The 14,833-nt window shown below is 54.6% G+C and overlaps 1 protein-coding gene across 6 annotated transcripts in view; it reads right to left on the reverse strand.

The window, feature by feature from the left end:
- The window catches only part of SYNE3 (spectrin repeat containing nuclear envelope family member 3), a 91,923-nt gene that overhangs the window by 42,449 nt on the left and 34,641 nt on the right, over positions 1–14,833 (reverse strand). For 5 of the 6 annotated variants that reach the window (XM_004262373.4, XM_033419557.2, XM_012531658.3 and 2 more), the window contains exons 2-4: positions 10,506–10,663; positions 2,276–2,448; positions 691–1,000 (exon numbers count right to left, since the gene is read on the reverse strand). In XM_004262373.4, coding sequence (XP_004262421.1) covers positions 691–1,000; positions 2,276–2,448; positions 10,506–10,649 — 627 coding nt within the window. In that variant the 5' untranslated portion in view covers positions 10,650–10,663. Of the gene's footprint in view, positions 1–690; positions 1,001–2,275; positions 2,449–10,505; positions 10,664–14,359; positions 14,505–14,833 lie in introns of all 6 variants that reach the window. The other variant, XM_049705409.1, reaches the window with a different exon arrangement.

Consider the following 14,833-nt stretch of genomic DNA (forward strand, 5'->3'; position numbering starts at 1 on the left):
ATATAATGCTTGGGTGAGTGGATAAGGGATGGGTGACAAGTAGATAGTGAGTAGGTAAGTGGGTGAAGGGGTTAACGGTGGGTAGTAGATAGTGGAGAGATGGATGAGTACATGGGTATGTGAAGAGTACATAGGTGGGTTGATGAGTAGGTGAATGAATAGATGGGTGGGTGATTAAGTGGCTGGAGAGAGGAATAGGAGATCTAGTTAGGTTAGTGGAGAGGTAGATGGGTGAGTGAGTAAACAGATGGACAGGAGGGTGGGGAGATGGATGGGTGGATGGGTAGGTAAGTGGATGGAGGGGTGACTGGGCAGATAGTACATAAGAGATTTGGTGGTTAGTTTAGAGGGGAAATAAATGGGTGAGTGGGTAGACAAATGGATAGCAGGGTGGGGAGATGGGTGGATGGATGTGTAGGTAAGTGGATGGAGGGGTGAGTGGGTAGATAGTAAATGAGGGATTTAGTAGTTAGTTTAGAGGGGAGATAGATGGGTGAGTGGGTAGACAGCTGGATAGGAGGGTGGGGAGATGGGTGGATGGTGGTGGGTGAGTGGTGTCGGGTGGGTGGATAGTAGATGGTGGGTAGATGGATGGATGGATAGATGGTGAGGGAGCAAACGAGTGGCTGGACGGGTAGATGGGAGCAGGTGACGGATGAAGGGTGAAGACAGCCCGCTGCCCGCACCCACCTGGGCTTTGGTCTTCACCGCGTCGTACTTGGCTTTCAGCTTCTTCTGCGCGGCTTCGTCCACGCTGGGGTCCCCGATCCTGTTGAACAGGGAGGCCGCCTCCTCCAGCAGCCGGTCCAGGAGCGTGGCCTGATTGTCCACGTTCTGAAGCAGCACCTGGGCGTGGCTCAGCTGCCAGCGCTTCTCCTTCAGGCCCAGCTGCAGCTCCACAGGGGGCTCGAGCACCACCGTCATCTTCTGGAACCAGCGGTAGAACTCATCCCGGGCCAGCAGGTACTCGCTCCAGTGCAGCCACACCCACTCAATACGGCTGTAGGCAGAGGCCACGGCCATGAGCATCCCCCCACCAGGCTCATGGGCGGGGAGGCCGTGCTGCTGCCCCCTCCCCAGTACTGGGGGGCTGTGGGAGGGGGACACAAGGACACCCTCTCGGGCCTCACCCCAGTCCTGGTAGACAAGACCCTCCCATCTGGGAGACAAGCTCCATGGGGCTAATGATCAGGGTGGCTCAGATTCCAGACCTGCTCTGAGAACCCCCAGCCTGCTGATGCCCTGAGCCACCAGGACCCCCAATTCCTATTAGTGATGCACGACGATGCCCACAGTTGTTTCTCTCTGGTGTTGGGACTCCACACACAGTCACCCTGGCTCTTACCACATGGGTGCCCACTAGCAGTCACGAGAAGACTGCCACGGGGAGTGTGTCTCTTAACTTGCAGAGTACAATAGGATCTGTGGGCTCGTCACTGCTCAGCGGGGACAGAGGGCTGGGGCCTGTGCACGGGTCCCAGGCGTGCCATGAACTCGCTGCATTACCCCGCCTCTGCACCCGCCTCAGTTTCCCCGTCTGTAACGTGGAGATGGCCCTATCGGTCCAGCCAACATCAAGCTATTCGTTTGGAATTCCAAGTGAAAGAGTTTGAAAAGCAGAAAACACTGAGTAAAGTCCCCCCAGTCCACTCAACATTCTGGTTTCATAAAGACGGAGAAGATGCTGGCAGCTCCTGCCCACTGAGGACCTCCTGTGTGCCAAGCGCTGTGCCTGGCTCTCGACATTTGCTATCCCCCGCCATCCTCCTAAAAACCTTCAAGAAACACTTGACTATACCCATTGTCCAGATGAGGCGCCTGAGGCTCAGGGGTCAAGTAACTTTCCCAAGGCCACACAGCAAGTAACCAGCAGAGCAAGAGGCGATCCCAGGTCAGGCAAAGCCCCCGCCCCTGACCTGGCTCCCTGGTACAAGCAGAGAATCTGGGCTAAAGCGCTAGCAAGGCAACAGGCCTTCTTACCCGCCGGGGCCATTTGGCCTTTCTGCTGGAGGATGCACACGCGGCAAGTCTACCAAGAATTAATTGTTGGCAAAACACGATGGGCTCCCACTGTCTATTACCCTCATTAAGCTTGATTATAATTAGAAAGAGGCAGGCAGGGTTGACTGACATCCCAAGAGAGCATCCTGTTCCCACTAATCCCAGGACCGAAGAAATGTCCCTTGGGCAGCGGCCCCAGGCCAGCGTGGTGGTGGGCACGGAGGGTCGGCAGCAGCCGCAGACAAAGGCCTGGAAAGGTACCCAGCCACCCTACCTGTGACAGTGGGTCATGTAGGTGACCGTCTCCTCCCACTGCGCTTTGACGTCCCTCAGCCGGGCCAGGATCTCGGGCTTCTGGTCCTCATGGCAGCATGCCAGGAGGGCTTCGGCCGCCCGCAGCACCATGTCCACCTTCACGCGGCCCTCTGGCTCTAGCTGGCATATTTTCTGTTGTGGACACAAAGCCAGTTCCCAGAAGTTAGACAACACGCCAACAGGCAGAGCCTTGGGAAGACAGTGGCAAGACATGGAAAGAGGCAGGACTTTGAGACCAGAGGAGCTGGGGTTCGAATCGCAGCCCCTGCCCCTCCTCCTGTGACCTTGGGCAGGCTGCTAAGGGCTCTGGGATGGGAGCGAGCGGCGATGGAGATTAATCAGCACAGAACCGCCCAGAGCTGTCTGATGATAGGAGTGCCCTCCCTTCCCCGATGGGCCTGTTTCCAGCTGTGTGAACCCAGAAAAGTTTCATTACTTCCCTGGCCTTGGTTTTCTTGTCTGTAAAGTGGGTGTATAGTAGTACTCAGCTCTCAAGATTTTTTTTTTTTTTTTCCAGAATTAACTGAGAAAATGCATGTAAAGTGCATGTCCCAGTGTGTGGCACCATGAGAATCTGCCTCTCAGGCCCACTGCAGGGAGTGGGCTTGGCCCAGGTCCCCAGCCGAGGCTCGGAATTATCTCTGAGTTTGCAGTTGGCACCAGGGCCTCGCTCCCTCAGCTGTTCCCACCAGTGACCAAACAGGAACACGAAGGCAGGCCCGTTACTACAGGACACTGGGCTCCTCTGATGGGTGACTGATTCGGGACACCCCACGGCCTTGCCAAATTCCCTGAGAACCACCCGGCAGCCCAAGATTCTCCCTGCTCTCCCGGACTCAGGGTCGGACCTGCGTTGGACTGACCGTGTCCCTCCCAGCCACCCCGGGTTCCCGTCCCATTTTCTCTCACAGATGGTTCCCTATTAAACGTCTTGCATATCTAACCTCACCTTGGCCTTGGCTTCTTGGAGGACCAAGGCTGATACACAATGCCTGGCAAATAGTAGGTTATCTGGTAACATTAGCTGTTGTCATTATTCACTGTTATTATTCTAGTTCTTTGGCAACCAAAGCTTGGTCTCTGCAGTCAAAATAAGATTAGACTCCAATTCCAGGGCTGGTCTCCACTACCTGTGTGACCTTTGTCATGGTACTTAAACTCTCCATGCCTATGAAATGGGGGAAGATAATGGTTAACGCCACCCAAGGTTATAGTGACATTGCGAGATACACTAGCACATGGCCTGGCCCACACTGCATCTCCCATCACTCCAAAATTGTTAACCGTTACCGCTATCTTTTGCTTACCTTCTGATTTTATTTACTGACAGCACAGCGTTTGCCTAAAGCTCCAGCTGTTCCCCAGCCTGTCTCCCTAAGGCTGGCAGTCAGTTTTCTTAGACTGATGTCCCAGTGGGCTGGCCGTCTGAGCCTTCACTGTGGGTGGGGTCGGGGAGGGGCTCCTGCCGTGTCCAGGGCTGCCCCACTGACAACTCTGTGGTCCCAGGCAGGTCACTCAGTCACTCAGAGATGGTGATAACAATCTCTGCTTTGTCTATCTCATAGGATTATAATATTACTTTTCAAAAACACTATTAATTAGAACATAGATATGTTAGTGTACTTTATAAACCACTGAGCGGTTATGCAGACCCTCCCCAACACGTGCAAACGGGCAATGGTCCCAGTCCTTTTTTGTTACCTCGTATGACAGTGGTTAACGATGATGATGACATCGATGATAGTACAGAGCAGCGGTCCCCAAGCTTTTGGGCACCAGGGACCGGTTTCGTGGAAGACAGTTTTTCCACGGGTGGTGGCAGGGTGGGAGGTGCTTCAGGTCGTCATGTGGGCAACGGGGAGAAGCAGATGAAGCTTCGCTCGTGTGCCTGCTATGCAGCCAGTTTCCTAACAGGCCACAGACGGGTACCGGTCCCCGGCCCAGGGCTTGGGGACCCCTGGTATAGAGGGACTTCCCTGCCTATGCGTGTTACCAAAGAGTGAGGTTAGAGAACCTCCTTACGAGGGCTGTCTCTGTGCTCTGAGTGGGGTGTAGAGAGGTAGCGTGAGGAGCAGGGAGGTTCCCCCAGAGAGGAAAAGAGCGTTGGTTTGGGGCTTAGGGCTGGGCCCAGCAGCAGGATTTGCCGGACCGTAGCAGGTGACGGGGACAGCAGGCGCCCAGCAGGGACCCCAAGTCCCGCTCAGCAGTGGGCAGCAAAGTGGCGGACAAAGGCACCACAGTGACGAGTGTGGACCAAAGACCCAGGGCCGCCGTGGAATGTTCTGGGCTGAGTAAGATTACCCACCCCCTGAACAGAACATTTCGCACCTCTCAGAAGAAGGGGTCCCCCAGCATGGCTGAGGATGAATTTCTTGCCATCCAGTGAGATTTAATTTGATTAGAACTAATAATAATAGGGCTTCCCTGATGGCGCAGTGGTTGGGAGTCCGCCTGCCGATGCAGGGGACACGGGTTCGTGGCCCGGTCCGGGAAGATCCCACATGCCGCGGAGCGGCTGGGCCCATGAGCCATGGCCGCTGAGCCTGCGCGTCCGGAGCCTGTGCTCCGCAGCGGGAGAGGCCATGATAGTGAGAGGCCCGCGTACCGCAAAAAAAAAAAGAAAAAGAAATAATAATAATTCAGGATCTGATGTCTCTGACACCCAGAGTTGTGGCGTAGACCCCATGCCCAACCCCCAAGCTGGCAAGATGGGCACCAGGGTGATTCCACTTTTACCAGTGGGGGCACCGGGGACCCACAGAAACCTTAGCTTTGCAGAACAATTCTCTGCAGCAGTTAGCGAGGCCTCCTCTACAGGGGCTGCCCAACTTAACCTCAGTCGGAATCCAGCTCCGTGAATGAAGGGAGACAGCAGCGTGGGGAAGAAACTAAATTCAGTCTCTCTCTGCCACACTCACAAGGAACCAGTCCAGGGTCCTGACGGTGTGACCTCCTCTAGGCCTCTGGACCTTTGCCCTCCTGATTCCTGGCCAGGGAAGCACAGGCTGGACCAGGGGAACATGGGAGATGGGGGGACCCACCGCTCTTTGCAGGGGAGTGAGCCTGTTGCTTCCCTGCAAAGAGAGAAGAGCTGGCCAGTCCCAAAGGCCGGCAGAACATGAGCCCCACCTGGCCTGAAGCAGAAACCCCTGCCCCCAAACCAAAACACTGACCAGAGGCATGTCTGCTGTGGGACCAGAGGCATGTCTGCTGTGGGACCAGAGGCTAGAGCTGAGCTGGCAAAGCCAACCTTCGAGAAGCAGATTCCACCCTCCTTCTCTGCCCTGATGATTCCGCTCTTTGGCTCGTGCGTGGTTCTCCTACAGCCCCACCCCAGCAAGGACGCAGTCCAGGAGTGCCTGGCAAGGGACACGAGCCAGCTGGGAAGGGGGTCATTGAACTGTAGCCACAAAGCAATTCTGATTCGAGGGAGCCAGTGAGGGCAAAAGTTAGGCGTGGTTTGGGTGGAGGGAAAACCTCAGCAGGGAGGAGAAGCAGTTCAGGAAGGCTGGAGGAATGTGGTGAGTCAGGGCTTTCCCTCAACGCAGTCACGGCCAGATGGGCGCTGTCCTGGGTAATATGCTGAGTACTGTGCTGAGTGCTCTGCTGGGTACCGAGCTGAGTACTGTGTTGGGTACTGTGCTGAGTACTGTGCTGGGTACTAGAGTCCAGGAGGAAAACAAACATGGCCCGATGCTTGCAGGCTGTAAGGGGGTCTGCAGACAAGGGCACAGATGACTGTGAAAGAGCCGTGAGAGACCCCAAACTGGGAGCTCTGAGGAGGGATGTGGGCAAACCAAGAAGGCCTCATGAGGAGGTGGCGGTGGCACCAGGCCTCAGTGCTGAGCAGACATTTGAGCCAGCAAAGCTAGGAAAACACGGCGTGTTCAGGGCATCCGGCTTTTGGAAGCCAAGTCCTAGGAAACGTGGCACGTCTCTGACCATAAAGAGGCTTGGAAACCAGTAAGGAAACAGCCTGGCCTAGACCCCAAGCGCAGAGCCGCGGAGGGCAAAGAGACAAGATGCTGCGACCTGGGAGACCAGCCGCTGTGGGCACCGGCGTGGGCTGGGAGAGTCCACAGGCTGGTGTCCCTGCATCGAAACCACGAGAAACAACCTTCTCCACTGGCTCTGCCAGCGTGCCCTGCACCTTGCCAAGTGCGCCAGTAAGTCATTGGCCTCAATCTTCCCACCCTCCTGCAAGGTGGCAACTAGCACTTTCCCCAGGAGTGAAGCTCAAAAGGCACTGGAAATTCTCCCCAGGTGCCACAGCCGGAGCGGGGATTCGAACCCAGGCCTGCAGGCCCCAGACCCCAGCTCTCCCCCTCCCCCAGGCTCCTCCCTCCCCTCCCCCTGGACCCCCATCCTGGCTAACTCCTCATTCAAGCCTCAGCAGTGAAGTCACTTGTCCCCAGAGGCCTTCTCTCAGTGACCGGTCCCTGCCGGGGGTTCTTCCTGCACTTCACAGCTGGGAAAATGAGGTGGCAGGAGGGCATGGGACCCGCTCCTGGCCACACAGCTACTAAGCTCCAGAGTTGGATCAGAACTCGTATCCTGGTCACTCGAGCCAACAGCCGCTTGGGACGTGCGTCACTGAGCTGGTGGAGGGATCGCATGGGAGACCCCAGCCCCAGGGGAGGTCCCACGGGCCAGCAGGTGGAGAAGGCTCTAGCTGCTCCCTTTCACCAGAGGACAAGGGTGAAATGTTTTCTTATTGCAAAACTGGTTTTGAAACATCAAAGCACACAGAAAACAAGCGGGTCTGAGCCCCGTAGGAGAGCACGGTGGTGGGGCACCCAGGACACGGCTCCCTTGACCTAGGCTCCAGGCCAAATCCCTGAGGGCTCACCTGATGGAAGTGCTCCCTCGGCTTCCAGAACCCGGTCACCTTGGCCTTGCCAACAGCTCTTCCTAAGGGCCGCCCTTGCCTTCGCCTAACGAAGCCAGACCCACCACCAGGGGGTAATGAGCTGTCAGCAAATGGTGCAAGGTCCAAAGGGATTAGCGCGCTAAGACAGCAAGTGCTGTGCAGGGCTGCCAGGAGCTGGGGCTGGGGCTGGCGGAAGGGGTTAGGAAAGACACGTGGATGAGGGGACGTTTCATTTCACATGCACACCCACACCCGAACGAAAGGGGGTTCCAACTAGAGGCAACAGCACACACAAAGGTTTGGTGATAGGAAATCTAGGAGGTTTTCTGCCAGCGGGAGAGGATGTGTGCCTGGGAGGTCGGCTGGAGGGGGAAGCTGAGGCTGGAGAAGAGGGTTGTGGCAGATAGGTAGTGGAGGACATTTGATGCCAGGTGAAGCTGGGTTTTCTCTCGCAGGCAATGGGGAGCCATAGAAGGTTTTAGAGGAGGAGAATAACTTCACGAGACCCATGTTAGGGATGCACCTCGTACATACTTGTGCGGCTGCAGGATTAGGTGTGTGCCTGTCCCCGTGATGCCGTGAACCCGAGCGTAGGGTGCGCCTCATCCCTTCCACCGCCCCAGGACCCCACACGGGGACGGTCAGTGATGCTCTGGACTCAGCCCTGGGTTCAAGCCCTAACAAGATCCATTCCTTCCATTCTGGCCCACCTCTGTGTCTAGGGATCCATTTCACTATTGAAAAGTGGGGACAATACACCACGATCACAGGGCTTTGGGGAAACTAAACATGAAAGCTGATAGTACAGGCTTGAGCACACAATAGTTGCTGAATGAATGTCAGCTCCCTTCTCTCAGTGACCAGGCAGAGTCATCTTTTGATAACGAATATTGGTGACAATAATAATGATGATGATGACAGAGGCCAAGACTGACAAGAGAAGGGGCTTTGGCTGTCAACTCCTCTCCTCACCAGGCTTGCCCCTGACCTTCCAAATCTCCAACCCATCACCCGCTCTGTTACAGAGGAGGGGTCCTCCTTGGCTCCCTGTTCCAGGCTCTGGAACCACTGACCCCTCCCCACCTCTCTGGCCCTGACCCCTGCTTCTCCCTGATGGTTGATGCTGTCCCAACACCAACATCGGGGGTGTCCCACATGTGCCCCCAGCTGTGCCCACCTCCAGGGATTTTCCTATTCTGTTTGCTCTGCCTGGAGCCCCTTCCCTCCCCTCCCCGTGGATCCCCGAGTCTGACTAACTCCTCATTCAAGCCTCAGCAGTAAAGACCCTTGTCCCCAGAGGCCTCTCTTGACCCTCTAGACTGGGGGACGTGACCTCCTCGGGGCTCCCCGTGTACCCTGGGTTCTCCACTCACTTCACCGTCCAGTTGAGAAGCCTCTGACCAGGCCACTCAAGAATGGTCACCCCTCCTTTCTGCCGTGACGGTCCCCTGGGCAGGGCTCTCATCAGCTGCATCAAGTATCTGCTCATGGTTGCTATAAAAGGACAAGTGGTCCAGGGTGGTGCGTGCTAGGATGGTGCCACACCAAGAGGGAGGCCGAGCAGGGATGGGGGGCCTTTCCCCCTGGGACAAGCGGGAGTCTCTGTGCCTACCTGGGAGGAGTTCCCTGAGGGCAGGGACCAGGCACCACCACCTGGCATCCCAAGGGTTCGAGGCCTGGCACAGGGGAGGCTGACGGAAATCGTGACTCAAAGTGGAGGGTCTCAGATCCTCTGGGGTCCGACCAATGAAGGACTGGGAAGGACTAATCTGAGGGCAACTGGGATGACAGGAAATGCCAGAAGACACTGGAGGGGACTGGGGGTGGGGGAGGGGGAATAGAGAGGGTGCCACTGTCACTGTCAACTCAGGTCATTTGCATCCAGCCTCACAGGCAGCACAGGGCTTTCTCTATGTTAACATCCATCAGCAACAAACGCCTCCTCAAGGCAGCTTGTGACCCACCCTCTCAAAGTCAGCATCCTGACACAATGAGCTTCACCTATTCTAGAAGGGAAGTGAAGAGAGGTCCAGCGGGGTCACAGGGCCAGCAGGAAGCAGAGCTAGGATTTGAACCCAGGACTTCCAGACTCCAAAGCCTGTCCTCTCTCTAGTCCAGTGAGCTGTTCTACTAAACAGAATGCCTGAGAAGCCACAACGCCCTGCACCCTGATGCTGGCAGAAGCACATGATGCTGTAGGGAAGCAGAAAGCAAATTTGAAAAGGAGTCAGAAGACCAGAATTCCGGGGTGGAGTGTCCTCCCCAGAGGCCTTTGCAACTTGAACAAGTCACCAGACCGCTCCAAGACCCAGTTTCCCCACTTTTAAAATGCAAACCCTGGGTCCTTCTTCATACTGTGTGGTGACACTTAAGCCGTTGGCCCTGAAAAGGTAATATCGATTCTTAATTTTAACTGTCCACTTCCAAAAAGAGCATTAGATATTTTCAATAAAATGTGCAAAATCAATAAGACAGCTCAAAAAAAAAAAAAAGGAGAAAGAAAGAAAAGACAAGATACAGGGACGTGGGTGTTGGGGTCAGCTCTGTTTCTAGCCTGTTGGGGGGTCAGTTTGTGCAGGAAGAGGTAAGCCTCCCCTTAAATAAAGCAACCATTGTTAGGTGATAAATTAGAATTGTGGCATATCCCAATGGATATGACCTGAGAGACGTTAAGTCAACTGCTTTACTTACAGATGGGAAACTGAGGCCCAGAGAGGGACAGGGATGTGGCCGAGGTCACACAGCACTTTAGATCAGCGTGGAGACTGCAACCCAGGTCTGACTCTTAGTCTAGAGTTCTTCCCCCGGCCCCTGGCCCAGAGCAGATGCCCTCAGGTGGGGGACACCACAGTGCTGGGCCAGGCACTGGGCATCGGCACTTCCGGTCAGGGTAGCACTGAGCCTCTGCCTTGTGCCAGGTCAGGGTACAGCTGGACTATGAGAGCCAAGGGAGGGGCCTCAGCTGCAGAGAAGCAGAGAAGGGGCAGGAAGCAGGGCCTGGGCCACCTGGGGGTGGAGACCATCCCGCTGCACGGTGCCCCCTTCCAGGATGGGAGAGTCAGACCCTTACAATGAAAGTATGATCCTAGGACCCCCAGCAAAGGTGTCACCGAGAGCACGTCAGAAATGTCACATCTCGGGTCCACCCCCAGCTCCTGGATCACAAGCTGCACTTAAACCCCAGGAGATTCAAAGACATCAGATTTTGAGAAACACCCGTCTAGTCCGCTCTGCTACGCAACAGCTGGGAAACCTGAGGCCTGAGAGGGAGGGACCGGGCCAAGGCCACAGGGTTATCAAGGCCATGGTCTCTGCATACCTCGGTCTCCCGCAGCCTGGCCTCCAGGGCTGTGCGGGGCCCCTGGGTGTTGTCATTGATCTGCAGCCGCTCCTGCACAGCCTTCATCCACTCCTGGGCGTCCCCCATGCTCCTGGCGAAGCCCTCCTGCGGTTGCTGAGTCATGGCACCTGCAGGGGCTGAAGACAGGACCACACGAGGTCAGGCGCACAGGTGAGGAGGGCGGGGGGAAGGCGAGCTGTGGAGAGAACCCAGCCAGCTGATGGCGGCGAGGGTCGGGGAGCCTGACCCTGGGAATGGGGCTCGCCCTCCACCCCCGGCACCCCTTCTGATGCTCCAGCTTCGGTGCCAACAGCCAGAGGCGATCGTGTTTGTCAGAGAGCCAAAGGACTGGAAATGGGCCGAGAAGGGAAACAGGTCTGGCCTCTCCGGGGGCTGGGCAGGGAGAGCGGGCCCAGGGTGCCCGGTTGGCAAAGACTCCCTTTGTCTCAGATTCCCTGCTCCCCTCTGACGCTAGCTTGGCACTCAGGGCCAACTGTCTCCTGTCTTTTTGGCTGGAAACCCCTCCAAAAGTGGATCCTAAAACACACACAGGCTGAGATGTCTGTGACAGACACTGAATCTTGATCTGAATGGATCAAAAAGCCTCAACCTAAGAAACACAGTTTTTGGGCATTGGCCAGGCTGACGCCAGCCCCTGAATCTCACCTGAAATTAATATCTCAGGTTGGGGGATGGCCCGGTGAGCCAGGTGTCTCGTGGCTACTTCTCCACCAAACCTGGGTCCCTGGCAGATGCTCCTAAGTGTTTCCACTGAGCTACGCACCACCTACCTCTTGGCAACCACTAACAATCAACTGACCTAGCATCTGAGCTGACACCCACTGCCTTCGGGGATGCCCGCTTCCTGGCATAGGTCTCCCAGCTAAACCAACCGCTTTGCTATCCCGTCCCTCCTCTCTTTCCCTTACCTTCTAGCTGCGGATACAAGGTCTCAGATTTTCTCATGTAACTTTCTTAAAATCCCATTAAGCCCAAGAAAAACTCTTCTGTATTTCAGTTCTAGTTGTCTGCTTACGGCAACTATAACCGGCTTTGGATTAAAGTTATTTATATCTGCATCTTAGGTGAAAGGATTGTGTCTAGTTTATCCTCAAATCTCCCACAATGCCTAGCACAGAGTAAACCCTCTGCCGATGCTGAAATAGCCCAGCGTTGGCATAAAGCGTCATGCACCCAAAACCAACCACAGCATTTGTTAAAAAGGCAAAACAAAACAAAACTAGGAACAACCCAAATGCCCAACAATAGGAAATTAGTTAAGGAAAGTATCACACACTTGCACTTCAGAATATTATGCAGCCCGGGCTTCCCTGGTGGCGCAGTGGTTGAGAGTCCGGCTGCCGATGCAGGGGACACGGGTTCGTGCCCCGGTCCGGGAGGATCCCACGTGCCGCGGAGCAGCTGGGCCCGTGAGCCATGGTCGCTGAGCCTGCGCGTCCGGAGCCTGTGCTCCGCAGCGGGAGAGGCCACGACAGTGAGAGGCCCGCGTACCGCAAAAAAAAAAAAAAAAAAAAAAAAGAATATTATGCAGCCAATAAAAAGTAGGATTGAAATGAATTTGTGATGGAGAACACTTGGGCTCTAATGATAATATCAAAAAATGCAACAAAATTTATACTTAGTAGCCCCAGTTCTACAGCTAATAAAAACAAAACAAAACAACCACAAAAAAAACATGCTCATAGAAAAAGGCTGGGAAATCTCGCCATTACGATGCCCATGTAGGGACTTCCCTGGCGGTCCAGTGGTTAGGACTCCGCACTTAAACTGCAGGGGGCATGGGTTTGATCCCTGGTCATGGAACTAAGATCCCGCAAGCCACGTGAAGTGGTCCAAACAAACAAACAAAAGCCAATGCCCGTGTGATGAAGCGGAGAGAGGGGTGTGGGCAAGTGGCTGAAAGCATCCCACGTGACCTCGGGCCTCTCTTTTCCTGGCACGGTGTCTTCGGAGGCCACGTGGCTAAGGACCATTGTCTGGTTGGTGGAATCACAGTTGGAAGTTCTTCTGTTTCCCTATTTTTCCTCTTAGGCACTTTTTGAATTTTCCAGAAAGGGCAACCGTTACTTTAAAATAAAAAAAACCAAATAATGTCTTAACATTGGCTGAATTGTCTGTTGGCCCTTTTTTCTCAATCATCAGTTGGTTGTACAACAGGCGTTGACTGGGAATGTGGGCATCCCGCCCTTCACCTCTACCCCTGCACTGGCAGCTCTGCGATCAGATTGCGCGATGCACGCTGGGAGAGGGGAAGGACGCCACCAGCGAGGGGAAGGGAGTGGGTGACCCAGGGTGGGCTTCCCTCTGGGACCTCGGTCCTCAGAGCTCAGTCTCCCAATTTTCTTCCCGAGATGTTTTGATGTTTTTCTAACAACTAAATACGTTCCCTGCAGCCACTCCCTGCCTTTGAATGCTTCGTTTGAAAAGCACGTTAGAATGCGCAGGCATTTAAATTGGTTCATTGTGGCTTTAATCTCTCGTCTAGTGTGTGACTTGATTGGCTTCCAAAAGCTCAGCTTTTATTTTTTACAAAGCGATGAATGGGAGGAGCCGAAACTAGCTCCCAGGGTTTCGGATGACAGGATGCGGAGCGGGGTGGATGCTCTAAACACCCAGAGGCAGCGAGGTTTGGAGAACCCTTCTTGCAGTTGGAAATGCCCAGGGCCTGGGAGGTGTGATGGTTTGGAGACCCCAAGGTACTCAAATGGAACACTAGGGGTCCGGCAGGGTGGGGCGGGACTCGGGTGGACCTCAGACCCACGGATCAGCCTCAGATGGGGGCTTCTAACCTTGGAGGGGGGACCACTAACTGTCAGCTTGGTGAAGCTGCCGGCAGAGTTCAAGAGACCAGGGCCTCTTGGCCTGTGCTACCAAACCACTTCATTCCAGGTCAGTGAAACACACAGGAATTAAACACGCATTTCTAGCTAAGCCAGATGCTACAACCACAGAAGCGAATAAGTGGGCACCACCTCTGCCTCAAGAAGCTTCCAGGGGGCTTCCCTGGTGGCGCAGTGGTTGAGAGTCCGCCTGCTGATGCAGGGGACACAGGTTCGTGCCCCGGTCCGGGAAGATCCCACATGCCGCGGAGCGGCTGGGCCCATGAGCCATGGCCGCTGAGCCTGCGCGTCCGGAGCCTGTGCTCCGCAACTGGAGAGGCCACAACAGTGAGAGGCCCGCATATCGCAAAAAAAAAAAAAAAAAAGAAGCTTCCAGAAGAGAAGCTGCACATTGAACACCTGTGTGGGCTGCAGATGGATGAACTGCAAACCAGGGTGGGGGATTTGAGGGGAGGGGGATGGAATTCTACTGTGGACCCCTTCTTGGAATAAAGTCTTTAAATGCTGAGAATAAACTGCAAGAATTACAAAGGAAACCAATCATATTAAAACATAGTTATCAAAATATCAAAAATCGAATTTATCACACACACCACACACTACCTTACTAACACATTAAATCACAAGATCTAATGACAATGGGTCTAATAACTACTGGAATTTTGAAATACTGATGGGCATAAAATACACTTCAAGAAATCTACAATGACTGCAGTGCAACATAAAAATATATGTGACGAAGTTACAGCCACTGCTGATAACAGAGTAGGCTTTGATTTTGTTTTGCGTCCTGCATAACTGAAGAAATTGCCATTAGTTAGAGGTCAGTAGCAATTCTATCCATAGCCCCCTGTCAGTACATGGACCTGGGTTAGAATCCACAACTGATGGAAAGGAGAGCCTGCTTCCTTACACAAGTTTAAAAGTTTAAAGTTAAAAAGCAAATGAGCAGCTCAAGAAAAGCCCACTCACAATTGGTTTATGGACCAGGAAGACATCCCTCCTTCGCATCCCTCACCAGGAACATCATGGATTTCCCTCCGTTTCCTCAATGGACTGCAACAGCTTCCGGCCCCTCTTCCCATCCCTTCTCCGGGCGGGAACCAGAGCGGGCTTCCTAAAACACAAATCCAGCTGACCATTGCCCTGTTTAAAAGATGCGTTGCAGCGGTCTTCCGACCGACCCCCAAGCCCTGAGCGTGACCCTGTTTCCAGCCTTGCTTCCTGCCATGTCTCCTCACAGCCAACCCCAGGGCAGATGTGCAGTTCTTAGCGCCTCTCTGACACAGCCAAGACAATGACCTCTGTTCCCTCTTCTAGAAGCGAGCCCCCTCCCCCAAGCATTGCTGTCCGGCGTGGAACCCCAGAGCACCGTGACCACCAACTATATTTTCTGGGCAGGCCACCTCCTCTCCTGCTGCCTTTCCACCTCTGCACCCCAGTGCT

This window comes from Orcinus orca, chromosome 2, assembly GCF_937001465.1.
Source record: "Orcinus orca chromosome 2, mOrcOrc1.1, whole genome shotgun sequence".
Lineage (NCBI taxonomy): Eukaryota > Metazoa > Chordata > Mammalia > Artiodactyla > Delphinidae > Orcinus > Orcinus orca.